Below are 26700 nucleotides of genomic sequence, written 5' to 3'. Positions count from 1 at the left end.
TACTTCCCCTCTATCGGGCGCTGGTCAGACCGCAGTTGGAGTACTGCGTGCAATTCTGGGCGCCGCACTTCAAGAGGGATGCGGATAACCTGGAGAGGGTCCAGAGAAGGGCCACTCGTATGGTTAAGGGCCTACAGACCAAGCCCTACGAGGAGAGACTAGAGAAACTGGACCTAGCCAGGGAAGGTTGAGAGGCGACCTTGTGGCCGCCTATAAGTTCATCACGGGGGCACAGAAGGGAATTGGTGAGTATTTATTCACCAAGGCGCCCCCGGGGGTTACAAGAAATAATGCCCACAAGCTAGCAGAGAGCAGATTTAGATTGGACATTAGGAAGAACTTCTTCACAGTTCGAGTGGCCAGGGTCTGGAACGGGCTCCCAAGGGAGGTTGTGCTCTCCCCTACCCTGGGGGTCTTCAAGAGGAGGTTAGATGAGCATCTAGCTGGGGTCATCTAGACCCAGCACTCTTTCCTGCTTATGCAGGGGTTCGGACTCGATGATCTATTGAGGTCCCTTCCGACCCTAACATCTATGAATCTATGAACTGCTGTGATGCAACTCATTTCAAACAGGTTTCTTAGAGAGGACCGCTTGAGATTATAGGCATCCTGACATTATTTAGAGAGTATGTCTAAATCAGGTGCCAAACGTACAGTTAATTGCCTGGCCCACAGACCCTTGCTCCATTGCCACCACTGCTGCTGCTGCAGTAGCCACTCCTGCTCCTGCCACAGTGGTCATTGTGTAGCTGTGGTGGTTGCTGCCACTGTCACCACTGCATCCACTGCTCTGGTGGCCACAGCAGCCTGATCCGGTCCACAAGAAGCCCTGCAGCCTGGATCTGGCCCAGGGTTCCAGGCCAATTTGATACCACTGGTCTAAATGGCACAAGGCAGCTCTATGCAGATGTGCCTGAAATAACTCTGATTGTGCTAGCTCCTGAACTGGAAGCAATACAGCAGTTTTTGCACAATGCTTCACCCAGATTAATTAACCCTGCTGAGAAATGGTATTATGTATGGCAAGCAACAAAACAGGGCATACACCATTCAATGGTGCAAAAACTGCTGTATTGCTTCCAGTTCAGGAGCTAGCACAATCAGAGTTATTGCTGAGTGCTGAGCCTAGCAAATGCTAAAGTACTAGGCAGAGTTGTGCACAGCCTTTTAGCAGAATTATTAAGATTATTACACACTAAAATAAGAGAGGTTCTGATCAGATTGGAGAGACATATGTCCTCTCTGTTACACTATGAGCCCATCTACACTTGAAATTAGCCTGGCTAAATAAACTCCAGCACAGTTTGTACCAGAGTTTATTGCTCCTGGGTGGAGTGTCTTCACACGCGCCTAGGACCACAGCATGTGGAGCTAGGGTAGAGTATCCCTGGCTGGCAGGGAGCTCTGGGGGCCATCCTGCAAGTCCAGGGCTCCTATGATCCAGTTCAACGAGCTGCAGAGGAGCTGGCTGGGGCATGATGGTGCTTCATTGGGGATCCGCTCCATGATTTTTCTAGGGACTTATGTGAAGCTGACTGGTCTATTGTTCCCTGACTCCTCCTTTTTCCCTTTCTTAAATATGGGCACTATGTTTGCCCTTTTCCAATCATCCAGGACCTCTCCTGATAGCCATGAGTTTTCAAAGATGATGCCCAGCACCTCTGTAATCACATCAGCCAACTCCCTCAGCACCCTCAGGTGCATCCCATCTGGCCCCACAAACTTGTACCAAATAGTCCCTAACCTGGTTCACTGTTGGCTGCTCCCCTCCTCCCCAAACTGTGTTGCCTGGAGCTTACCTTGCCTGTGACAACTGAGATGAAAAAGTCATTGAACACTTCAACCTTTTCTACATCCTCTGTCACTAGTTTGACCTTCCCCCCATTCAGTAAGGACCCAGTTTCCCTGGTCTTTCTCTTGTTACTGACATACTTGCAGAAACCCTTCTTGTTACCCTTCATGTTCCTTGCTAGCTGCAACTTCAATTGTGCTTTGGCCTTCCTGACTTCATAGTTTCATAGTAGCTAGGGTCAGGAGGGACCTGAACAAATCATCTAGCCTGACCCCCTGCCACAGGCAGGAATGAATGCTGGGTTCACAAGACCCCAGACAGGTGATTGTCCAACCTCCTCTTGAATTTGCCTAAGGTAGGGGCGAGGACCACTTCCCTGGGAAGTTGGTTCCAGATTTTGGCCACCCTAACTAAAATATTGCCTTCTGATCTCCAACCTAAACCTATTCTCCATCAGCTTATGACCATTGTTCCTTGTCACCCCAGGTGGTGCTGGGGAGAAAAGGGCTCTGCCTATTTGCTGTTGATCCCCCCTGATGAGCTTGTAGGCAGCCACCAGGTCCCCCCTCAGCCTCCTCTTGCTGAGGCTGAACAGGTTCAGGTCCCTCAGTCTCTCCTCATAGGGCCTGTCCTGATGCCCTCTCACCAAGTGGGTGGCCCTCCTCTGAACCCTCTCCAGGCTGGCCACATCCCTTTTGAAGTGCGGAGCCCAGTACTGGACGCAGTACTCCAACTGCGGCCTGACCAAAGTCACAGAGAGGGGGAATATCACCTCTCTGAACCGACTTGAGATGCATCTTTGGATGCATGACAAGGTATGGCTGGCCTTGCTGGCTGCGGTCTGGCATTGGCAGCTCACGTTCATCTTGGAGTCAATAATGACTCCAAGATCCCTTTCTGCCTCTGTGCTTTCAAGAAGGGAATGCCCCAGCCTGTATGTATGCTGTGGATTCCTTCTCCCAAGGTGCAGCACCCTGCATTTGTCTATGTTGAACCCCATCCTATTCTCATCTGCCCACTTTTGTAGTCTGTCTAAATCTGTTTGCAGCCTCTCTCTCCCTTCAAGTGTGTCCACCTTGCCCCACATCTTAGTGTCATCAGCAAACTTGGACAGCGTGCTTTCCACCCCGTCGTACAAGTCGCTGATGAAGATGTTAAACAGCACGGGCCTGAGGACCGAGCCCGGAGGTACCCCAGTGCTCATATCTCGCCAGGTTGAGTACAACCCATCCACCAGTACTCTCCGGGTGCGCCACAACAGACAATTTTTTACCCATCCAACTGTGTAGGCATCAATGCCGCAGTCACTTAATTTATTGATGAGGATGGGGTGAGAGACAGTGTCAAAGGCCTTCGTAAAGTCTAGAAAGACTATATCTACGGCGACACCATCATCCAACAATTTAGTTACTTGATCATAAAAGGCAATCAGGTTGGTCAGGCAGGACCTTCCTTTGATGAACCCATGTTGATTGCCCCTGAGCATGATCTCCCCTGCAGGCCCCCCACAGATGTGCTCCTTGATAATTCTCTCCAAGATCTTCCTGAGCACCGAGGTGAGGTTTACAAGCCTACAGTTACTTGGGTCCTCCTTCCTCCCTTTCTTGAAAATTGGGACCACATTAGCCAGTTTCCAATCCCCCAGCACCTGGCCAGATGACCACGAATGCTCATACAGCTGGACCAAGGGCTCTGCAATGACCCCTGCCAGCTCCCTCAACACCCTTGGGTGGAGGGCATCTGGACCTGCAGATTTAAAAATGTCTAGCCCTTCCAGAAGATCCCTAACTACATCTGCACTGACTGAAGGCCTGATAGAGCTATCCCCGAGATTGTCCCTACCTCTGGTAGGTAGGATGTCGCAGTCCCTGTTCAAGAAATCAGAGGCAAAGAAACTATTAAAAATATCAGCTTTCTTGTCTGGCGTGGCCACAGGATTGCCGTTACTTCATCCCTGCATGCCCAAGCAATGCTCTTATACTGCGCCCTAGTTGTTTATCCAAGTTTCCACTTACAAGCTTCCTTTTTGTGATTTAGTTTACTGAAGAGTTCCCCACTAAGCCAAGCTGGTCTTCTGCCATACTCGCTAGTCTTCCTGCCCATCAAGATGGTTTGTTCCCACACTCTCAGTAAGGCTTCTTTGAAGTACAACCAGCTCTCCTAGACTCTTCTTCCCCTCAGACTGGCTTCCCAGGGGATCCTGCCCATGAGTTCCCTGAGCAAGTTGAAGTCTGCTTTTCTGAAGTCCAGGGTCCTTACTTTGCTGCTTTCCATCCTTCCTTTCCTCTGGATCCTGAACTCAATCATCTCGTGGTCACTGCTGTGCAAGTTGCCAGCTACTAATACATTTCCCACCAATTCTTCCCTGTTCGTGAGCAGCAGGTCAAGAAGAGCATGGCCCCTAGCTGGCTGCTAAGTTTCAGTGGACATTTAAGGGATGACTTATAAAATTTGATGGACAATCTATTTTTATATTTAGAAGGCATTATTTTTTTGTTTTCTGTCTTGAAGGGAAATACTATTTCTAAAAGTCTCCAAAATCAACACAGTTTGCAAAATGTTATCTTGTCTAAATATCATGCAACATGACTTAAAATGGTAATTAAAGTTTTCTGGGATATAAATTTTCAAGGCTTTAAAATTTACAAAATGTTAAATTTGGTTTGGTGGTCTCCTGTATTTAAAAAAATATCACTGCAAAATGATAAACCAAGAAGGGATTCAACGAGGTCAGACATGTTCACCATAGCTGAAAGTAGGCTTTTTAACATATTGAAAAATACCATGTGATTGTCTCATTTAACTTTCCTGAGAACATATTTATTTTGTACTGCATATACACTAGCAATCATCATCAGCAGACTGCGGTCACAGATCTATTTAATGTTTTTATCCACCTGCAACAGTAACATATACAACTCATTCACAGCTGTATGTATGCGTACAACCTAAAAATCACAACTGGCTTTGAATTCAAGTAAAAGGAAGAGTTTCACATATTTCTAGTAACAAGATTTAATTCCAACAGTTACAGAATAATACTATTTTATAGTTGTGACATCCTTTTATATATGTCAATCAGGAAGCACTTCGCTGGGCATTGGAAGACCATTGAGAGCTGCCAGTATATTTGCAACTACTTCCTCTGTTATCATGCGAGTGGTCTTGTGTGTTTTAATGCCAAGGTGAGGAGTTATGATGATGTTCTTTAATTTTAATAATGGATGATCTCTGCAAAAAAAAGGAACAGAAAGGAAAGGTGTGGTTAAGCCACCTACTGATATTAAAAATGGCCCCACTTCAAAGCACAGCACTTACGCATGTGTTTAAATTTACATACATCTTTTTGTTTGAATTTGTTGTATTACCATACTGTGCATTTCAGGAGATCTCCCATCATAATGCATAACACAAAACAACTGGATGCTTCTCCATCCTGCAAAATTCCCACCTACTGGCCTTATCTTGTGTCCTCTAAATTTTAAATGTTTGATAGATAAATACTGCTCTCTACCTGGGCAGTGGTTCAGGGTAGGTGACATCTAAAGCTGCCGCCTTAATAATACCGGTATGAAGAGCTTCCAGCAGTGCCTCTTGGTCCACTACTAGACCTGCAAAAAAACAGCATATCTTTCTTGTATCACAGACAGATAGCAATTTAACAATGAAAGGGAAGATTGTAAATGAAATGTAAGAGATTTTGTAATCAAGAAAAAAGATTTTGGTTTTAAAATTGAAGTACAAATAGATTTAGTTATGCAGTTGCATGTACACAGTAATATTTATTGTTACTTAACACTTGTGTTTTACATTGTCATTGTGCTTTCAAAACATTATCTAATCCTGAAACTACCCCGTAAAGTGGGTAAACGCTATTTCTCATAGTACACATAAGGAAAAAAATTAACAATTTCAAACTTAATTTGCTCTCAGAATTGGAAAACACATGAAGCGTGAACCAGACTTTGAGCCTTTAAACAAAGCTGAGAGAGATTTAATGTAGAAATGCCAAAAACAGAATTGTGCTATTATTAAAGGTGCAGACAGAAGTAACAATTTTCTCCAGATTCTGCCCCTGAAAGTACTCTACAGCCATGACCAAACACAAGTGCAAAGCTGCAGAGCATTTTAAAGGGCCCAGTCCTGCAACAGTCTGAACCCTCATTGTATAAGGGTTCAGATGAAAACACTCCAAAATGGAGCACCTTCATTAACATCTGCCTGCTTGTGCTAGGAGCAAGGCTGGGCTGATGCAGCTCAGCCCTGGTCCTGGTGCTGTCTTCAGAATGGGAGGGGGAAAGGGAGTAGAGGGAGTTTGGTTTTGGGTTTTTTCAGCCTGTGATGAAAGTTGGAACAGGTGGATTGGAGCCCTGCTACCTTGGAGTGGCTCCTATCCACCTGGCCCATCATCCAGCACCAGCTAAAAAAACCCAGACTGAACTCCCTCTGCTCCCTTCCCTCCCTGCCATTCTGAAGACTGAGCTGGGGCTGGGAGTGGGGAGGGGAAGAGCTAAGGGAGAGCTGCTGCAGACTCGCAGCCACTTCAAATTGCAGCTGAATATCCCAGCCTCCAGGACACAACAGTAAACATCTGTTGGGTCTGGGGGATTGCTATAACTTGTAGCACTTTCTGTGCAAGTGCTATGAGTTACAGTGGGGAGCTGCACTTCTGTCTGCACCTTAAGATTCTAAACCTTCTTTCTTTCTGGGGTGGGGTACACACCTCCTTCAACACCAGTATCCATGGTGTTTATCCTTTGGTCCAGTTAGGTCTTTATGCTTTCTTAATCAACCACTGTCTTGCTAGAGTCTGACCCATTCTAGCTCACCAACCACTGTCTCACACACCCATCCTCCTTCATCTGGACCAAAGCAACTCCCTGGGGAAGGAGGGAGGAACCTCTAGATTGCCTGACTGTCTTTGATGACCATGACAATAATGTTGTCCAGTACAAATTGGACCAATACTCTGGCCGGCAGGACAAGGGATGACAAACATTTTGCAGCCAGCCCAGTACATTGTTTAAAAAATTTACTGTACTCTACCTCTGGAAATGTTAATGAGAATAGCAGTGGGTTTCATTAGCTCCAGTTCCCTTTTCCCAATCAGTTTGTGTGTCTGAGGTGTCAGGCTCACAGCCAACATGACAAAGTCTGACTGCTGGAGCAAGTCTTCTATCTTTTTACAATAAATGGCACCAATGGCCTGTTCCTCTTCCTCTTTTCTAATGGAGAAATAAAAATCACATAGCTGGAAGTCATGCTTACAAAAATATTTCCTTTTTTCCGCAGTATCACTAGGTAACAAAGCTGATGTCAAGGAGAAACAAAGGATGTCTGATCCCTGGGTTTGTGGGGCAGTACTGATCAATGTTCCCCCTAAGGAGTAGCGGTCTGTAAGCACGGTGCTTTGGTCCCACCTCCCCCTTTCGGTGCAGCGTGGGACACTTACTGAAGGTAAGCTCCTTACTCCGGGCAGGCAGTGGAGCCTGGGGGCTAGGGCCTGGGGCAGGCTCCACCAGGGGACTAAGGGCTGGGGCTGGCTCTGCTGGGGACCTGGGGCTAGGGCGGGCACCACTGGCTCAGGGGAACTTCTCTGCTCCCCCGCATCGCCTCAGGGAGTCAAGAAGCACATGGCGTCAGGGCTGGGGAGTAGAGCACTTCCCTGGGGCTGGCAGAGCCTCACTCAGGGCAGGCAGTGGCTCCTCCCAGAGGTGAGGCAAGGCAGGGATGGAGGCTGGGGCTGGCGTGGGCTCCACTGGCTCCAGGGAACTGTTCCGCGGGCTCTGCCAGCTCCAGGGAACTGCTCCACTCCCCAACCCTGATGCCATGTGCCTCCTCGCTCCCCGAGGCAATGTGGGAGAGCGGAGCAGTTCTCCAGAGCTGGCAGAGCCTGTGCCAGGCCCCAGGCTCCACCTCGCCTTGGGGAGGAGCTTACCTTTAGTAAGTGTCCCACGCCGCAGCCCAGCTCCTCTCCCAGTTGGTGCGCAGCCTTAAAAAGTTAGTGCATGGCCAGACTTTTACTTGTGCATGGCTGCGCACACGTGCACCTTAGAGGGAACCTGATTTTTTTACCATCCTTCAGCAAGTCCATTATTTTATGAAGGATGAAAGTAGCAAAGGAATCCCTCAGGGTCAATGGTGATTCAGGATTTGGACATAACAAAATGTTCAATACTTGGTGAAGTCAGGAAAATGGAGGCACATTTTCAGATCCAGCTTTTTATGAAAGGGAACTGTTATGTCATTCCTTTGCTTTATAAACTTCCCGAGTTAGATTTTGGGAACTAAAGAACAGATTGTCAAAAGCACCTGTGATGGCCAGGAACATAAGTCCAACTGACTTACAATGGGACCTGTACTTCTAGGGTCCCATTGTACAAAAGGGTACAAAAAAGGAGTTAAGTGTGAAATAGTAAAAATGTGTGCTCCACTCAAAGTGAAACTTCAGGGTTAGTGTTACTCATGGCTTTTTTTCCTTTAAAACACAAATTATTTTCTTGGGCAATCCAAAACAACAAACAGGAAGCAAATTAATCAGGAGCTGAACATAACTCAAAATTATGCGGTATGTTTATCTGGGTCACATCTAACACAAATGTGTATTATTTGAATAGGCATATCCTACTCCTTGACTAAAGGTAAGATAAGAAAATTACAAAGAAAGTTTATCACAGTTTCAAATACAGGCAAAGTGGCAGCAGTGAAAATCATAATTTCTAACAGTTCTGCTATGGGCTCATAAATACACTCCTTACTAGCTGCTGGCCGCTAATTATTAAAATGCTCAATATAAACAAGGCTTCAGTGATCTCAAATACACATTGTGAACTATCTCATCCTTTGGATGGAAGAAGTATTGAACTGGACTTTTAATATAAACCTCTTTTCTCCTAGGAGTTAGAATTGGTTAAAAACCAAAATCTTGGCCCTATTGAAACAGACTGCAAAATTCCTATTCACTTCAACAGGAACAAGATTTCACAAAGAGCTGTGAGTAGTATCACCAAAAAACAACATTCTTCTCAGCTATTTGGCCTTTTTTATTTTTGAAGTGCTATAACAATTTGGAGAGTCCCAGTGAAATAAGATCCAATTTTAAAAAGTGTGTGTGTGGGCGGGGGGTGGGGGAGAAAAAATGTAAAACACACTTGACCTGTATAGATCATAAGCAAATAGAAAGGGAAGAAGCCCTGTTTTCCTTTGTTAGGTACCTCTGTGGCAAATCACAAACAAACCCAATTAAAAAAAAACACATTACAAAGTTAGGTTTGTAAACTTAGGGTTTAAGCACCTAAATATGGACCTGAATGAAACATAATCAAACTCTGCTCCTCCTCAGTCCTTTGCTATAATCACATAATCACTGTCCCCCTCTGAATTAAAATATTGCAACAGATTATAATTTTACCTCTGCTTTCTGTTGTGGTACAGGATTTTCATTTCAAAAGCTTTGGCCCTCAAAGCAATCTTATACCCAACGTTTCCCATCCCAATGATCCCAAGGGTAGCCCCAGTGACTTCCTCTCCCAGCCAGTCAGGAGCAAAACACTCAGTGTCTAAGGAAACAGCAATTTGACAGCCTAAAAAGATGAAAAAGTCCATGTGAGAAACAGACTGGCTTCAGTATGTAGGAACAAGTAGACAGAATGCTCTTTTTAGGTTCAGCTACAGCTGGAGGATCCTGGAGGCCACCTGGAGTTGCTGTAGGTATGCGGCGGTTGGCAACCGGTGGGCAAGCTGAAAGAGATATTCAGAGTTGAACAGACCTTGGAACAGCCTTCCCAATTCCACCTGGTAACCTGTACTAATCTGTGGGTGTTTCAGCTTTCAACCTTTGCTCCTACTCTGTTCCCCATGCCATGTGCAATCCTCTATCCCCTGCCACCCACCCTGTCTCCCCAGTCTCTTCCCAATGTCTCCCACGCTCATGCAGCATAAGCCACCACCTCCTTCTGCCACTTGTTCCATTCAGGCTTGGATACAAAGAGAAAGTCAGGCATCTTGGCTGCTCCCTGCCTTCTTTGTGGTGTGGGGAAAAACTCAGAGAAATCTTGCTCCGCAGCTTACGTCCCAGAAGGGCTACAGAGAAACAAGATGAGGTTGCCTAAGTTGTGACAATCACACGAGATAGCTGATGCTTGGAAGTCCACATCTTTCAAGTTCACCTGTGCCGGATGAAAAACGCCATTTTGTAGCAAAGACCTGCATACTACTGCATCCTTTGAACACAACATAGTCCCAAAACAGTATTCATTATAGACTGAAGGAAGGTAGCATTGAAAATAATTTGTTACACATTTCTGCTTTCAGTTGCCATGGATGGCTTATGCTTCAGGGTCCCTATTTAGGAAGGTCACAAGGCTACAGTGCAGCAGGCCTAGCACAAGGACTGGGAATAAGCAAATAATTAAGCTATTGGAAAACAAAGAACATAATAAAAACCTGTGGTTGTTGTGGTCCCAGTGGGTGAAAATGTAATTGTGTTTCCCAATTGATGAAGGTCTCTGATAACTTAAATTAGGTGAGCCTACAGACTTCAAAAGAAGGACATTAGTGAACAGTGGTGGGACAAAATACAAAATGATCATATTCACAGTGTCTAATTTTAGTGGCCAAGTGCAGATCCTAGAATCATTAACAATACAGAAAATACTGGTAAATGTTTGATCTTTTGATCAGCTGAGGTAGAAATATTGAAAGAAAAGTAATTTTTACCTATAACAATTAAAAGCCCTTTGTACGAGAGCTTTGGTTACACTGGAGAAAAGTCCCCTTATTTCTGGTCCGCGCCCCCCGCTCAAAAAAAAATTAAAGCCATTCTTAAAACCAGTTCGGAAAGCTCTTTTAACTGCACTGGCTACCCAAATGGTTCTAATCACTAAGCCATTGGTTCTCAACTTAGGCTTGAGGCACCCCCACAGAAAATGCCAACTCTTCATTTCCATTCACTTTTTGACTATAAAAACATAATATAGCAAGTCTTCTGTTGGCAAGAACTCAGAAATACCACAAGTCTTAATACTTTTAACACAATGGATTCCTATTTGAAACCTTTGGCTTTATCTTGTGAATTCTGTTTGCGCACCTAAAACTGCTGACATTGTGTGGCACCATGTGGCACATTTGAAAGGATCTCAAGGCACACCCTGGCTGAGAATCACTGTACTCTTGTCAACAGTACTCTGAAATTATGAGATAATGTGGTAAAAATATCTGAGTCCTGTCTACGTCACAGCCCCCATTCCTGATAGCTCCCAGAGAGAAATTTTCCTAGTGTAGGCAAGCACAGAGCATACAGAATTAAAACTCTGATACACCAGGCAAGATTAAAATTGGCCCTGGTTTCTATAACTTGTCTTACTAATGTTGTCCTCTGGGCCAAAATACCGAAGCAAGGAATGATGAAAGTAAAAGACAATTCTCCTGCTTTTGACCGTAAGACGATGAAAGGACAAGAAGTTGTAGGCATTTAATTTCTCACAGTGGGGGAGCTGAGCGTTAGGAGCACCTTCCTAGCAGGAAAGAATAAAGAAGCTACTACCCCACAACTAATTCCTGCACTACTTCTAAATCTTTTAGAGCAGAAATGCCTAGCCACAGGACCAAATGGGAACAGGGCCATTTGTTATTATGAGTTTTTTTACAGTTGCCAAACAAAAAACAGCAGTCTTTCACAATAACAATGGTTATTTTTGTGCAACGGAGTGGTAGGGTTTTAAAATAAAACATATTTATGGATCTGAAGGAAAGTTTGCGTTAGAATGTATTGTCCGGATTTTGAAAACTAAATAATATTTTTCAGTTTGTAATCTGAAACATCATGAAGGGGCTTGATTTTCAGAAAGTGCTAGGCACCTCAAGGTATTAAAACCTTTTGAAGTATGAGAATAAGGGTACCCAAAATTATTAGTCACTTTTTTGTCAACAGCACTATAGAAATTATCACCACGTCATGAAATAAATCCCTAATGGTCAAAAACCTGACACGTTGAAAATATATTGCTGAAAAAGGTTGCAAAACGTAATGATAGCGGAAAGAGGTGTTGCTCAGTTTAGCTGTTCAGTTATTCTCATAATGGCAGTAGTTGCACAGATGAAGGTTCAGGGTTTTAGCCTAAACATCTAGCTCCACTCATAACTAGAAAGTTATACCAAAGTCCTTTAAACAGATTTTCCTCAAAGATTTTCAACAAAGACCTGAGCAGTTAATCTGTTATAAGAAGGAATATAGTGTATAAAGGTAGTCACTAATATTAAAAACAGGGTTTAGTACTTTAAATACTAATATTCATTATGCAAGCCCCTTTCTGAGGCTTGGATAGTCCCACTTTATTACAATAGGAATAATTCTAGGAAAAATATGAGTGGGTAGGCATAGCTCATATGATTTTCTGGAAACCTGTATAGTAATTTAAACATTACCTTCCATTAGTCTTCTAGCAGATGCCAGCAACAAAGCCATTCCAGTGTCTGCTGTGCTGCTTGAAACAGCATGTGGACAATTAGCCATTTTTATTCCACAGCCAGATATAAGTTTCAGATCTAAGTGATCCATTCCTACTCCTGAATTTGCAATCACCTTTAAGTTGGGCAGGCTCTGGAGAAGTTCAGGATCAATGACTGGTTTGTGCCACCACAAATAAATGGCTTGGACCTTTTTACTAAGAATATTTTTGTTTTCAAGAAATTCTCTCATGGTGATGAGTTGAAAATGTGTCTTCAGGAAGTCCACATGCGCTTCCAGGACACCGCATATTCCTCCCACCTCATTTACCAAAAGCACAGGCAGCTCATGTTCTTCCATGACCTGCAAAAGGAAGAAAAACACACAATTATGTGAATATTTCAGAACATTTTTAAGAACTGTTAGGCAGCACTTTCATTATCAGTCTGTTTTCTCTCATTATGAGAAATGCAGAATGAAAACTCTTATATAAAATGTGAGGTAAACAAACTAAATTAAGTGGATCTTTTGAGTCACTTATCAACAGCCTTCAAAAAAAGACAGTGTTCACAAACCCAACTCCAAGCAATTCTGTTCCTTCTAGGTTTTAGGCTGTCACATTACAGTAACTATGCACAAACTCAAACTCACTCCATTGGATCTCTGAGTGTCAGACCATGTATAGTGTGTTCATAATAATAATAATTAAAAAAACCTTTACAGATCAGTTGCACCTAAATATGTAAACACTTTCTGGACCAAATGTGATCCCTGTAAATAATAACTAAGATTAATCTTGAACTTTGAACACTAAACCTATCAAGTTAAAAATTAACTATTTAATTCCTAAGGTTATTTGCAGTTACCTCTGCTTAAGAAATGTGAAGAGTTCATAAAAGGTAGAATATTTGATCAGAAATATCCTAAACAAACTATATAACTAGGTGTGTAGGTAAATATTTTCCAACAGAAGTGCCTAAAATTAGGCACTGAAATAAAGTGTTTTGAAGTGCTGAGCACCCATAGGCCCCAGTGCTTCCATGACAACTGTGAATTGGTAATGTATCTAGAAAAAAAGTCAGACTTCTTATATAAGTAGATTAAACCTTTTACTAGATTTTTGTAAGGGGTTTAGGGAAAATAAGTGCAAGAACTGAAGACCTTTAGTCGCCATTAGCATCATCTGCCTATTATTAAATACTCCACAGCATTTGCATCTTCAGTGACTTATGGAAACACCGACTATTTATCTGCTGGATTGTCTTAGAATATTATGATGTCTTTATTTTAGAATCCTTCCAGGAGGCTTGGCTATGCTACAGAAAAATGGGAGACTCCCAATTTTATGAAACACAAGGCAGCAATAAGATATTCCATGGTTTCACTGTGTTCTGTATTCCTACTCAGAAAATTGATTGGAGAAGGGAGTCAGACTTTGGGTTGGAGTGAGTTTATGCTTAGTTATTAATTCTTGCTTCAAGCTGAGAGATCATCTGTATAATTCCGGGGGCAGATCCAGCTTTGTTGGCTACCCAATAACGTATTTCTGAGTAGAAGCTGATATAAGTACTATAACACTTTTCCGTTTACTTTGGCTTTTAAAAAGAGCCCCTGGGAAAACGGGAAGATAATTTTTTAATGGTCTGCTTTAATATACTAACATTGATAATCAAAGATAAAGAATGTAGTAAAAATATGATTTGGAACATTAGGACAAAAAATATTTAATGAATGGGAAAGTCAGCCTTATTGCATCTTGATATCATGTGATATAAGATATAAGGCTATCACTGTGCTGGCTAGGAGTTGTAGAGCACAGTCACATTTCTGTAGGGAATTTTTCAATGATTCATCCTTAACATGTCCAAGAGAGTTGCATTAAATCCTCAGTAAATATTTTTCCTTTTCATTATCATGTGATTTTGATATATTTAGTGAACATTTCCACTTTAATCAAATACGTTTCTAATCTCAAGCTATTATGAAGACAATTCAAAACCCACTAACATGTTTTCAAGCACATTTCTTCATTACCAAGTATTCTGAGCAAAAAGTAGCACACATTTGATGAAAGTACGGATCGGGGATATCAAAAGACTGTCTGCAACAGGTTACCTTGGAGCCTCTGTACTTTATTAGTTCATCATTATTAATCAAATCATAAGAATACAATTATGGCAAATAGCCACTGGGTGGCAGAACAACTGTGATAGCACTGCAGAAACTTATTCTTTTTCTGTCACTTAATGGCCGACTGCAAGGCCAAAAATGTCCTTTCATAAAAATACAGCGCTGTGTATTTATTTGTGGCTCCTGACATGTCATTTGGGGCACACTTCACTAGGAATAGGGAGACCATTGAGAACAGCAAGCATATTTGTTATTGCTTCTTCAGTCATCATACAGGTGGCCTGGACTGTAGCAGTTCCAATGTGAGGCGTTATAATAATATTCTTCAACTTTAACAATGAGTGATTTCTGGAAGAAATAAAACAAGACAGAATGATTAGAGTTTAACTTTATGCTACTGCGCTGTTGCATTTAGTCTAACTGGTAGTAACTTCTGCCAAGTTTTGTATGGTGAGGAAGAGGGGACCATAATGCACAGGCTACTCAGAACAGAAAAGGAATTAATTTACCTATTTCTTTTGCATTGGCCTACTCCCTCCAGGACAGTCAGATTGGTGTATATATGAGACTGGTTACAGCTCTGGCTACAGAGCTGGTGTATATAGGAGACTGAGGATTTACCTTTACACATCTTAAATGAATCTGTGACTGATAGTGGTAGTGACAGCGATTAGTGACTGATACTGGTATTTCAAGTAAGTTTTTGATCTAATGGGCATTCATTCAGCCTTGAAAAAGGTATCTCAGCCTACACAGCTAGTTCACAGCTACTGAGAAAGTCAGTGTCAGAAGCAGAAATGGAATTTGGGGGTCCTGGACTGTACTTCTGTGCTCAGAAAACCAAAAAGGACCAAAAACTACATAAGATGTGGATGAAATCTGAAAATTACATCTAAAATATGTTTACAGCTATGAACGGATGCTGTGGAACTTAACAGTACCATATTTTCCTACATATAACTCTCCCTCCCAAATAAAACATGCAACTTGTTTTTGGAAGGAAAAACATAGAAAAAATTTTTTTTCCAGAATCAAGTCCAATTCTGTGACATCAAGTCTGCCTGGAAACAGAGTGTGCAGGAAGTATGGCAACATAAACCTCTTGGTATGACAAACTGTCTCTTGCAATGCCACACTTCCTGCCCACTCTATGTTCCCAGGAGGACTCAATCTATGTCGTGTAAGGTTAGGCACTAGACCCTTACAAAGAGCAGTAGCAAGACCGTTACTTCTTTAAGTCACTGGTTTTCAACCTTTTTCATTTGTGGACCCCTAAAAAATTTTGAAAGGATGTGCAAACCCCTTTTGAATTGTAAGTGTGAGTATTCACATACTTTTGGTTGATCATAGTCATCTTTCATAGAACCCTTAGACAGTCTGTGGACTGTCAGGGGTCTGCAGACCACGGGTTGAAAACCACTGCTAAGTAGTTCTTTATGCAAGTTCCTGTCAATAAAGTGTTGTTTCTACATCAAAAGTCTCATTAAGATACTATCAACAGTTTGCTTGCTGCTTTGGGCACAAACTGCAGTACTCAACCAATAGCCATAGCTGTGAAAGACGCAAGGAGCAGTCATCTTGACAGCTGCACAACATGGGCAGCGTCTCCTGGAGTGCTTCTTTTTCAGCAAGGAAAACAGCTTCCCCATTTAAAATACGTACCCCAATTTTGGGATGCTGATTTTGAAGGAAAGATGCGTGTTGTGTATGAGAAAATATTTTCAGGTTTTAATTCATGTTCTTTAGGATTGAAATAATTTTAGATTAAAGAGACAAAACAAGTTTTCTACCTTGGCAGAGGTTCAGGGTAAGTCACATCAAGAGCTGCAGCCCTGATGACTTTGTTCTGAAGAGCTTCTACCAATGCATCTTGATCAACTACTGCACCTGCATTAACATGATAACATCTTATCCAGGAGCAGCCCAGATACATACACCAATGAACAAGAAACGTCCACATCTTTAATCAAGAAAAAGGTCTCAAAGTAGTTAGCAATACTAATAGATTTTCAGCTCATTATAAAAATCAGACACAGTTCTAGCAACAATTAGATTGTTTAAAATTAGAGCTGGCATGGTCCAATATATAGGACACTGGACTGGGACCAGACAGACTTTCTACGCTAGATATGCCCTTGACCTCCATGTGGTTTTAGATAAGTCACTTGCCCAAACCTTTTCCATCTTTCATTTTATCTGTGTTATCTCTTGTGATTGTAATGTCTCTGGAACTGCCACTTATGTATTTTTGTGTGGTACTAATGGGGCCTGCTGCCTCCAGGACAGTCAGATTGGTGTATATATGAGACTGGTTCCAGCTGGCAGGCACTGGGCTCTCCTTGTCTGCACATCTTTAAATTAACTAGAGGAAATAGTCTCCTACCAAGCTAAATCCTGGGAGGTGCTAAGACCCTGCTAAGCACCTGTTACTCCTTTTAAAAGATCAATGGGAATTGTAGATGCTCAGTATTCCATGTATAATGAGCATTATCTATCTGAGCAGAACTTTCTTGTGTGCTAAATAAAATATGAAATACTTGCATAAGGGAACTTCTCAGTAGAAAAAGACAAGATTCAACTTATTCTTAACTATGGAGCCCCAACTCATGCTTATATAACACCCCACCTCTGCTGACGTTAATGAGAGTAGCAGTGGGTTTCATCAGCTCTAACTCCCTTTTCCCAATCAGTTTGTGTGTCTGCGGCGTCAGGTTCACAACCAGCATGACAAAATCTGATTGCTGGAGCAAGTCTTCCATCTTTTTACAATAAACGGCACCAACAGCCTGTTCCTCTTCCTCTTTCCTGAAGGAGTAAAAAAACCACAACGATCTCTTATTGGTTTTTGTTTTCTTCTGTAACATCTATCTTAGACCAGCACATGACTTTTTTCCAGAATCACTGCCAACCACTTCACTAGCAAGTCACTTGCAGTGCAAAGTAGGAAACTGTGTAAGCATCAGGCACCTTTGAGTTGATGCTCCCTTGTAGCTGCAATGATCCACACAAAGGTCACTAGCAGGGGACCTATCAAGGAGATTTGCAGACCTCTTCTACTAGCTAATTTGGGAAGCACAAGTAGCTCCTCATTTGGACAAGAAAACATCTCTCTGATCAAATGAAGGCCATTTAGCAGGGGAGAGGCTGGTTTAGAAATATAAAAAGGAACTGTATAAAAGGGAAAGAAGTGTGAGAATCCTCTTCTGACTGGCCTTCAGTGTAGGCTCTGGTGTGAGAGGTGAACCCGTGCTTTAAACACAGATTGCTAAGGGAGGAATCAAGCTCAGTCTTATGCAAATTTGATGGATTCACCAAGGGCAAGTCACACCTGGCCAGCCTGATTGCCTTCTATGATGAGATAACTGGCTTTGTGGATGTGGAGAAAAACAGTGGACATATTATACCTTGACTTTAGCAAGGCTTTTGTTACTGTCTCCCACAGCACTCTTGCAAGCAAGCTGAGGAAGTATGGGTTGGATGAATGGACTGTAAGATGGATAGAAAGCTTGCTGGATTGTTGGGCTCAACAGGTAGTAATCAATAGCTCAATGTCTAGTTGGCAGTCAGTGGAGTGCTCCAGGGATCAGTCCTGGGGCTGGTTTTGTTCAATACCTTCATCAACAGTCTGGAAGATGGAATGCAAGTTCAGCAAGTTCACTGATGACACCAAGCTGGGGAGTGGTAAATACGCTGGAGGGTGGGGCTAGGATTCAGTTACCTAAACAAATTGGAGGATTGGGCCAAAAGAAATCTAATAACGTTCAACAAGGACAAGTGCAAAGTCCTGCACTTAGGACAGAACAATCTCACGCACCAGTACAGGCTGGGGGCTGACTGGCTGGGTAGCAGCCCTGCAGAAAAGGACCTGGGGGTTAACAGTGGACAGTAAGATGCATATGAGTCAGCAGTATGCCCTTGTTGCTAAGAAGGCTAACAGCATTGTGGGCTGCATTAGTAGAAGCATTGCCAGCAGATCAAGGGAAGTAATTATTCTGCTCTGTTCTGTACCAGTGAGGCCATATCTGGAGTACCGTGTCCAGTTTTGGGGCCCCCACTATAGAAAGGATGTGGGCAAGTTGGAGAGTCTAGCGGAAGGCAACAAAAATGGTGACAGATGACAGAACAAGGAGCAATTATCTCAAGTTGCAGCAACAGAGGTTTAGGTTTGATATTAGGAAAAAAATTCTCACTAAAAGGGTGGTGAAACACTGGAAGAGGTTACCTAGAGAGCTGGTAGAATCTCCATCGCTGGAGTTTTTTAAGGCCTGGTTTGACAAAGCCCTGGCTGGAATGATCTAGTTGGGGATGTTCCTGCTTTGAACAGGGGGCTGGACAAGATGACCTCCTGAGGTCTCTTCCAACCCTAACTTTCTATGATTCTATTAAATTAATACACTGATTACCCTCTTACCTCTAGTACTATCTAAGTAGAAACCCCCCACTCCCTCCAGGAGCAGATGCTCCTTCATGGTCCATTCTCCATTTGTTATTGTCACTGGAACATATGGCTTGTTGTTATATTTGTTCTCAAGAGTACTTCTCATGAGGCAGTGTATAATTTAGCGCGAGATGAAAGCAGGTGGACCATTTCTTGAAATGATTAGAACTGTTCAATGGTACTAAAAAAATTACCATACTAAAGCACACTCAGGATTTAAGGAGCACAGAAATAAACACACTTAATTTATATTTTAACCTCAAGAATGATGTGCCTATCTTAAAACCTTCTATTGTTTTTTCTGCAGTTATCCAGATATAGAACAGAAACATGAAGGCCTACATTAGTTTGTGCTAGGTTCCTGTTAATGGGAGTACTGCTTCTGAGACAACAGAATACAAGTTAAGGAAGGAATTCAAGATCTGGTCAGCAGTTTGGAAACTGCTGCAAAAAAATCTAAATAGGTAAATAAAATGTAGTATATAATAATATACTGGCTAAGATGTGTGCACGTATCACTACTCTTATTGGATAGGAAGTCAGATACACTCACACAAATGCAATTATGTCACCTTGTAGTGGCTGACCAGAAAAATCTGTCATCATTGTTCTATTACTAAAACTGCTCAAAGAAGAAGTTCTTCTCAAAGAACCCTTTTCCCACATCCTTACGCAGATTACTTTGAAGTTTTATGTGCCCATAGGGGTGCAGACAAGGGTTAATGATCCAAAGTTGCCATAAATTGTGCCAGGGCTCCCAAGATGCAACTCCTCACTGCTCTCCTTCACATGGACAAGCTTCAACGGATTGCTTCTGCACACAGCTGGGAAGCACATCAACTCCGTTGTGTGCTGCCGGCTAGACAAACTGGTGTGCCTGAATCACTTTAGCTGGCTGTGCTACTAGGTTTTTTTGTGCCAATTCATGCCAATTTAAAGTTGAGCCCTCACAAAGATCTGGAAAATAAAAACATGTAGAAGCACAGACCAGGCCTGGTATTTTTTCTCTCCTTAGTTGTCAGGGATCAGGTACATTTTGCAGCCAGAAGGCAGTTTCTCTCTCTGTCCTTAAGACTACAGTACTGAGACCACAGCCAATCATGCTGCTGTTGAGCTCCAGCTGTGGCCAACTGTCTTAGGGTACTGACTGGCTTCCATAGTAGCTGGGGAAACAACTCTTACAATACACAAGATCAAGGAATATTGAGTGCAAACACAGGAACAAGAGCAAGAGATGCCAGACATTCCAGCAGGTTCACACTGAGCAAACCACACCAGCTGGCTGTAGCGTCCTTGTTGACTGAGAATTTCCAATCTCTGATATTGTCCATTACATGCAGATTCATTTTCTTCTTTGGGGCCATATTGCACAGGTGCCACCTACATCCCCCCTGCAACCAAATGCCTGGCTTACCCAACAGAAAAAAATACTACTTCTGCTAAATTTTACAGTCCTTTCAATTGCTAATCCCTTCTCTCTTATGCATGTGATGCCATCTAATGCTATACTTTCACTTACTAATCATTAATCCCACACCAGGCTCATCTCCCATCTAATGGTCAAAAAAAATCTCACTGGAAAAAAGATCCTTGTATTTCACTACTGACACAACCTACAGAACACAATGCTGAACAAGGGAAACTGGATCTCATAGATTGTAAGGCTGGAAGGGACCGCAGATCATCGGGTCCAGACTCCTGCACCGGGCAGGAAAGAGAGCTGGGGTCAGGTGACTGCAGCAACGTGACTGTCCAGTCTCCTCTTGAAGATTTCCAGGGTAGGTGATTACACCACCTCTGGAGGGACCTTATTCCACAGTCTGGGAATGCTAACTGTGAAGAAGTTTTTCCTAATGTTGAGCTTGAAATGGCCTACCAGGAATTTGTGGCCATTACTCCTGTTTTTTCCCCAGGGATGCCCTGGTGAACAGTTGTTGACTAAGCCCTTGATATACTTCCCTGATGTAGTGGTAAGTTGCTACCAAGTGACCCCTCAGCCTTCTCTTTTTCAGGCTGAAGAGTCCCAGGTCCCTCAGCCTTTCACCGTATGGCTTGCCATGCAAGTCTCTGAACATATGGATGGCCCTTCTCTAGACTCTCTCAAGCTTTGCCACATCCTTGTTAAAGTGTGGTGCCCAGAACTGGGCACAGTACTCCAGTTAGGGTCTCACCAATGCCGAGTAGAGCATAAGAATCACTTCTTTGGTTTTGCTGGAGATGCATCAGTTGATGTATACTAGAGTATTATTTGCCCTGCTGGCTACAGCATCGCACTGCTGACTCACATTCCTGCTACGGTCTATTATTACCTCCAGGTCTCTTTCGTTTGTGGTGCTGGTCAGTTTGGCACCACCAAACCTGTAGGTGTGTAGGGGGTTGTTCGTCCCCAGGTGGAGCACCTTACACTTCTCAATGTTGAACTTCATCTGGTTCTGACTCGCCCAACTTGCCAGCCTGTCCAGGTCTGCCTGTATCTGTAGCCCATACTGAAGCATGACCACACTTCCCCATAACTTGGTGTCATCTGCAAACTTGGCCAGTGAGCTCTTCACCCCCTCATCCAAATCATTGATAAAGATGTTGAAAAGTACTGGACCAAGCACCGACCCGTGGGACAGCGCTGTCCACTTCTTGCCAGGATGACACAGATCCATTCACTATGACTCTCTGGGTCCTACCCCGTAGTCAGTTTCACACCCACCTAACTGTCTCGCAGTTAAGCCCACAATCCTCCAATTTTTTTGCAAGAACCTCATGGTACACCTGATCAAAGGCTTTTTGGAAGTCAAACACATTTTACAGTCCTTTCAACATCAACCACCTCTCTCTTATCGAGGTGGCAAGTTACCTGACTGTAGATGCATGTGTACTTCTTTCCTTTGATCACAAGCAAGGGAGTCAGGGAGAGAGGTTCAAACACACTGTCAGACATGAGTGACTGGTGCCTCCTGAATCTGGGGAGGGCACCTGCAGAAGCCACCGACCCTGTCAGAGGGGGCACGAGCCCTACTGACAGCATCATTGTTGGCCATCGGGGGGGCACCAGCCCCATCGGGCGGGCGGGGGGGGGGGGGAAGAGCACACACCAACTGCTGAAACTTCCTTAGCTTGATGAAGGGTTTTTGAACTCAAAAGCTTTCTTAATTAACTATTCTCCAACTATTTGGGTTGGTCTAATAAAAGATATCAAATTCACCCAAGGAACCTTGTCTGCCTATGTCCTTAGACCAACACGGCTACAACCTACACCCCATTACATCATAATCACATTCATAGCTTCAACAGATCTTTTCATCACTCTGTACAGTGGCAACTAGCACAGTGAGTATGGCTGGAGTGACTACATATAATACCTAGTGGCTAGTGCTAGCTCTAGGGTTGCAAAAATTAAAGCTATGTGGGCATTTATATGCTTGGTTTCCAAGAGTTTGAGTTTATTATACATTAACTCTTGTGCCTCAGAAGTTTGGCTTTTGCTCAACCTGACATTCTAGGAGGGCATGTTGAAATTTCTGAGCCTGGCAACAAGAGAACTATTTAATTAATTAAGTCAAAGAGAATTTGAGCCTCAACTAGCAAAAACGGGGGAGGGGTTGGAAGAAAATGCTCTATAAATAACATTTTAAATTATCAAAATATCTTAGATTCAGCTCAAGTCAGAATAAATGTGCTTGTACCTTCGGTTCCTGTTGTGATACAGAATTTTCATGTCAAAGGCTTTGGCCCGCTTGGCCACTTTATAGCCAATCCTGCCCATTCCAATGATCCCAAGGGTAGCCCCAGTGACTTCCACTCCCAGCCAGTCAACAGCAAAACGCTCAGTGTCTGGAGAAACTGCAATCTGACAACCTAAAAAAAAAAGTGAATAAATTGAAATAAACCGATTATGAAGGAATTTAAGATGGAAATTAAAAAGAGAAGGAATGTTCACAAAACCATCAAAAGAATGAAGTTCTGGAATAGTTCATAGGAGTAAAGGGGGTGTCAAATATCCAAGTACTTTTAAGATGGAGTTTGACCAGTTTTTTAAAGTGATGTATGAAAGTTGCATACAATAGCAGGGAATAAGGTCTCAGTGGCCCAGGGGATTCCTCCTGATCCTATGTCTCCAATACGTTGATTTTTGCTGAATGAATTCTTCATTGTTTGTAACGTTTTCTTGGATGTTTGCACTTAGGTTAGACAGAGGCCTTAATCTCGTGAACAGTGACTTGTGCTGGAGCAGGTTTGGGTACAAGGTATAAGAGGAAAAAACAGAAAAGCAGCACCACTTGAAAAGCTGAATCCTCAGTGCTTTTCTTCCTAAATAGATTCCTAAAAAGTATTTCAGCCAGGTGAACGATGACAAAGTGAAAAATGGAAAATGCCAAAACAAGCTCAAATGGAAGAAAAACATCAGCAAAGGAATTAAAAAGGTTACCTTCCACTAGTCTTCTGGCAGATGCCAACATCAGGGCCATCCCTGTATCTGCTGTGGAGTCAGATACAGCTTGTGGAGTATTAGTCACTTTCACTCCAAAGCTAGAAATCAGTTTCAAGTCCAGGTGATCCACTCCTACTCCGGAGTTGGCAATCACCTTTAAGTTAGGCAGGCTTTCAAGGAGTCCCCGGTCAATGGTGGGTCTGCGTTCAAATATGAAAATAGATTTGATTTTTTCACTCAGTTCTTTTTTGTTTTCAAGAAATTCCTTCATGGTGATAAGGTGAAAGTTCTTTTTCAGGAGCCCCACATGGTTTTCCAGAACACCTTCTACTCCTCCAACTCCAAGGATCAGAACACCAGGCAGTTCTTGGTCTCCCATGACCTGCCAAAAGGATTAAGAGAAATGTTCCCTTATACATGAGAAATGAACAATTTGCTAGGGAGCAGCTATAGCCACACTTGTAAATTTGCACTTAATGGAAATAAATACTATCCTCAATAACACAATGTGAACCTACTCACAAATTAGCAGTGATCCTTAATTGAAAGATGTGGGATCAGGCTCCACCACTGAAATCTGGCCCTCCTGACTTCAGATCTAGAATCTCTTGGAGGGCATGGCCCTATATAATTTTGATTATCCATGCTTTGCTATCCTTTAGCTTCTCCATATCCAATGTCTCTCACTTCAAAAGCCATCAATCATTTTAGTCTCAAGTTACTTTCATTCCACGCAACTCTCATAGCTCTTCGCTATCACTCTTGAAAATGTATATCAATAATAATCAAGATTCATGAAACAGGGATAGCTAAGAGTTATTTTAAGTTCTCTGCATGAATTGCTTTGTGTGTGTGGGTGGCTGGGTATGTATTTAGGTCTCACGAGCACACACTGGCCGGACCCAGATATTCAGGCACATGCAGTTTGTAGTCTTTGATGACTAAGAAATTTCCTTTAAATCACACGGTTGAAGACCACTTCCTGCTCAGGGGCAATGCGTACGGGGTGCACATGGGTGCGTGTCCACCCCCTGAGCGTGGTGATGCACCCCCTGCAAAAAGACCACCCCCTGCAGGCAGTCACCCCTTGCCACCCCGCCGGTGGCATCTGTGGGCGGTCCACGATCACCCCTGGCTGCCACCGCCGGCAGCACCTGGGGGTGGTCACCAACTCCTGGTCAGTGCTCGCCACCCACCCCCTGCAAGTGCCAGCTGCATCTATGGGAGCTCTGTGCTTACCACCACCGGGCTCCTGCTGCCACCAGCGCAGCTGTGCCCCGCCCAGCTGCTGGGGGCATGCGCCGTTCATGCTCCTGCTCTAACAACCGACCTACTGTTAATTTGATAGTTCTTAATTAATAGACTTAATTTGCCGTTCTTATGGTTCCCTGCATCAAATCGGCTGTTTGTGCATTTAATGTAATGACAGTTTCTGGACTGGCACCATAAGAAAATGAGGTTAGTTCACTAACAAAGTAATCCAGTTAGTACACAGTTCTCAGAGTCCTTGTTTCTCAGCCACATCATCCTACTTAGAGCTGAGTGGCTTGCTACCTGACATGTTTTTGGAACTCAGTGGCAGCCTTGCCCGGTAAAGACCTGCAGCTGGTACAGGTCATGAAGAACAATACCGCTTACATTCCCCAGAAATAACTGATGATCCTTAAAATGAAAAGCAAAACTCTCCGATGTATTACACCATTTGTTCTTAGCCCTCGAGGCTTCCTCATACATGCATACAATACGCGACTGATCCGAATCAGATTCACATCTGTATATGATTTAGAAGAACTTTCTATACAGTCAACAGGAGTAAGAAAAATGATTTGTGCGGAGGCCGGATGTGCAAATAGCTTGCCAAGTTGCGCGCAAACCCACGAGCCCAAGTTGCTTTCCCCCTCCACCTTGCCATGCTTTTACTAAAAAAGATGGGAGCCACCATTTGCCATTACTCTCTGATCTGCGCTTCACGATCCTTTGTTCCAGTGCAACCAGTGCATCAGGTCTCCACGCCAGGCTTGGGGTATTGCTGAATGGGACTGGGTTGCCAAAGGGAGAAACCTCTGACAACCCAGGCCCATTCAACACTACCCCACACAGCTGAAAGCCTGCACTGAGCTTCCCACTGTTGTGCCTAGACTGGGGGCTGCTTGACCCCGGGGTGATGCCCGAGACCCGGCCCCTGGAGCAGCCTCATCAGCCCAGGGCGGGCTGGAAACCTGGTGACCATGGGGAAACGGTGGCTGCCCCCCTGCTGCTGAGAGTCTGGAGCCCGGGGGAACACCACGGGGCTGGCCTGACCCCACATCATACTCTTGCCTGACCCGAGCCACCTCGGGCAGATCCACCTCAGTGTTGCCAGGTGTACAATCATTACCATATCAGAACCATCATTTCAACCCTTGTACAATGTACCATCAATAATAGTAAAAGTGCTCAAAATATACAGTAATTTTGGAGGCAGCAAACTGATGCAGCATACGCAAAACCCACTTCACTCTCAGTCTTACCCGACTTTTGGGTTTGCTACTGGCGCTTTCTTATGCCTCGAAATAAAGAAATGCTTCAACTTGAAGACCCAGTTCTCACCCACTCATTGACTTATAATAAGCAATAAAAAGTAAATAAGGCTCATTTGCATGCTTATTTGGCATATCTATTTTGCATATTTTTTCAGTGTAGACAATTTTTCAGCAAATCCGATCATTTTGAGCTTCTGACAAACCATTTCATATTTAAGACATAGCCACGCTGATCCACCTGCGCCCCCTGCTCCACCCAGATGCGAGACCAGGCAGGGGTGAGGAGGCCCCGCGCCTCGCCCCCTGCCCCCAACCCACCCCGGCGCGCCGACAATTGCGCGCGCCCAGGCCCGTCCGGCTGCTCTGCCGCTCGCCGCGCAAGCGGGGAAGGGCCACGGCCACCCACAGGTAAGCCCGGGCCGCACCACGCCCCCAGCCCACGCACAGCATGGTCGCCCGGCCGCCGTACCGCCCCGGAGTGCAGCAACCCCCACTCCTCCCAGAGCCTGGGGGCGCCCTGATTGCCCGGGGCGCAGCATTTGTTCGTCTGGTGGTATGGCCTGGGCTCCCCCCCACACTCTGGGGGTTGGCATGTTCCAACCTGTGTTTCATTCCCTACTTTCCCCCCACACTCTGGAAGTTGGTATGTTCCAAGCCGTAGTTCTAAACTACCCGACACACACACTCTCTGTCTGGGAGTTGGTATATTCCAAACTGTAGTCCTAATCCATCACACGCACACTGTGGGGTTGGTACATTCCAAGATGTGATTCTACCCCGCTTCGCCTTACACAGTCCGGTGGGCGAAAGGAAGCAGCGAGTCTCCTCCAGCCTCGCAGCCCCTCAGGGCTCAGGCACCGGCCGAGACAGGGCGGAAGCGCTTCTTTGTTGCCTTCACTCCGGGCCCAGAAACGCGCTCGCGTCACTTCCGCTCCACCCTCCTACGTC

The 26700-nt window shown here is 44.0% G+C and overlaps 2 protein-coding genes across 9 annotated transcripts; both read right to left on the bottom strand.

Moving 5' to 3' along the window:
• Window positions 1-4590: 4590 nt before the first annotated feature.
• On the bottom strand, window positions 4591-13069 carry LOC102560292 (glyoxylate/hydroxypyruvate reductase B-like). 2 transcript variants are annotated; one of them, XM_014606618.3, is made up of 6 exons: window positions 12891-13069; window positions 12218-12602; window positions 9204-9375; window positions 6839-7017; window positions 5307-5403; window positions 4591-5023 (listed from the first exon to the last, which is right to left on the bottom strand). In XM_014606618.3, exons 2-6 carry the CDS (start codon window positions 12597-12599, stop codon window positions 4867-4869), a joined length of 987 nt encoding a protein of 328 aa, XP_014462104.1. In that variant the 5' UTR covers window positions 12600-12602; window positions 12891-13069; the 3' UTR covers window positions 4591-4866. The 2 variants fall into 2 exon arrangements, with proteins under 2 accessions (XP_014462104.1, XP_019346059.1); XM_019490514.2 differs by having other exon boundaries at window positions 12815-12899.
• A 1281-nt stretch (window positions 13070-14350) lies between these two features.
• On the bottom strand, window positions 14351-26689 carry LOC102560742 (probable 2-ketogluconate reductase). Of its 7 annotated transcripts, none has more exons than XM_006258256.3 (6): window positions 26493-26689; window positions 23228-23612; window positions 22485-22656; window positions 16996-17174; window positions 16160-16256; window positions 14351-14717 (listed from the first exon to the last, which is right to left on the bottom strand). In XM_006258256.3, the coding sequence occupies exons 1-6, from the start codon at window positions 26508-26510 to the stop codon at window positions 14561-14563; spliced, it is 1008 nt and encodes a 335-aa protein (XP_006258318.2). In that variant the 5' UTR covers window positions 26511-26689; the 3' UTR covers window positions 14351-14560. The 7 variants fall into 7 exon arrangements, with proteins under 7 accessions (XP_006258318.2, XP_014462240.1, XP_019346057.1 ...); XM_014606754.2 differs by having other exon boundaries at window positions 26544-26650; XM_019490512.1 differs by lacking the exon at window positions 26493-26689 and adding an exon at window positions 26436-26454.
• Between the last annotated feature and the right edge of the window lie 11 nt (window positions 26690-26700).

The sequence above is a fragment of the Alligator mississippiensis genome, chromosome 3, assembly GCF_030867095.1.
Source record: "Alligator mississippiensis isolate rAllMis1 chromosome 3, rAllMis1, whole genome shotgun sequence".
In the NCBI taxonomy this organism is placed as follows: Eukaryota; Metazoa; Chordata; order Crocodylia; family Alligatoridae; genus Alligator; species Alligator mississippiensis.
Note: the sequence above shows the minus strand (reverse complement) of the source record. Positions and strands in the feature narration are given on the sequence as shown.

Excerpts from the sequence above, each read along its gene's own strand:
- LOC102560742 (XM_006258256.3), bottom strand. Across the intron at positions 22,657-23,227 it reads TGCCAGAAGACTAGTGGAAG|GTTGTCAGATTGCAGTTTCT; the intron begins GTAACCTTTTTA and ends TTTTTTTTTTAG. Across the intron at positions 14,718-16,159 it reads TACCCTGAACCTCTGCCAAG|AAATCACTCATTGTTAAAGT; the intron begins GTAGAAAACTTG and ends TATTTCTTCCAG.
- LOC102560292 (XM_014606618.3), bottom strand. The coding sequence starts at position 12,599 with ATGGAAGAACATGAGCTGCCTGTGCTTTTGGTAAATGAGGTGGGAGGA. Across the intron at positions 5,404-6,838 it reads TCTCATTAACATTTCCAGAG|GTCTAGTAGTGGACCAAGAG; the intron begins GTAGAGTACAGT and ends GTTTTTTTGCAG. Across the intron at positions 5,024-5,306 it reads TACCCTGAACCACTGCCCAG|AGATCATCCATTATTAAAAT; the intron begins GTAGAGAGCAGT and ends TTTTTTTTGCAG.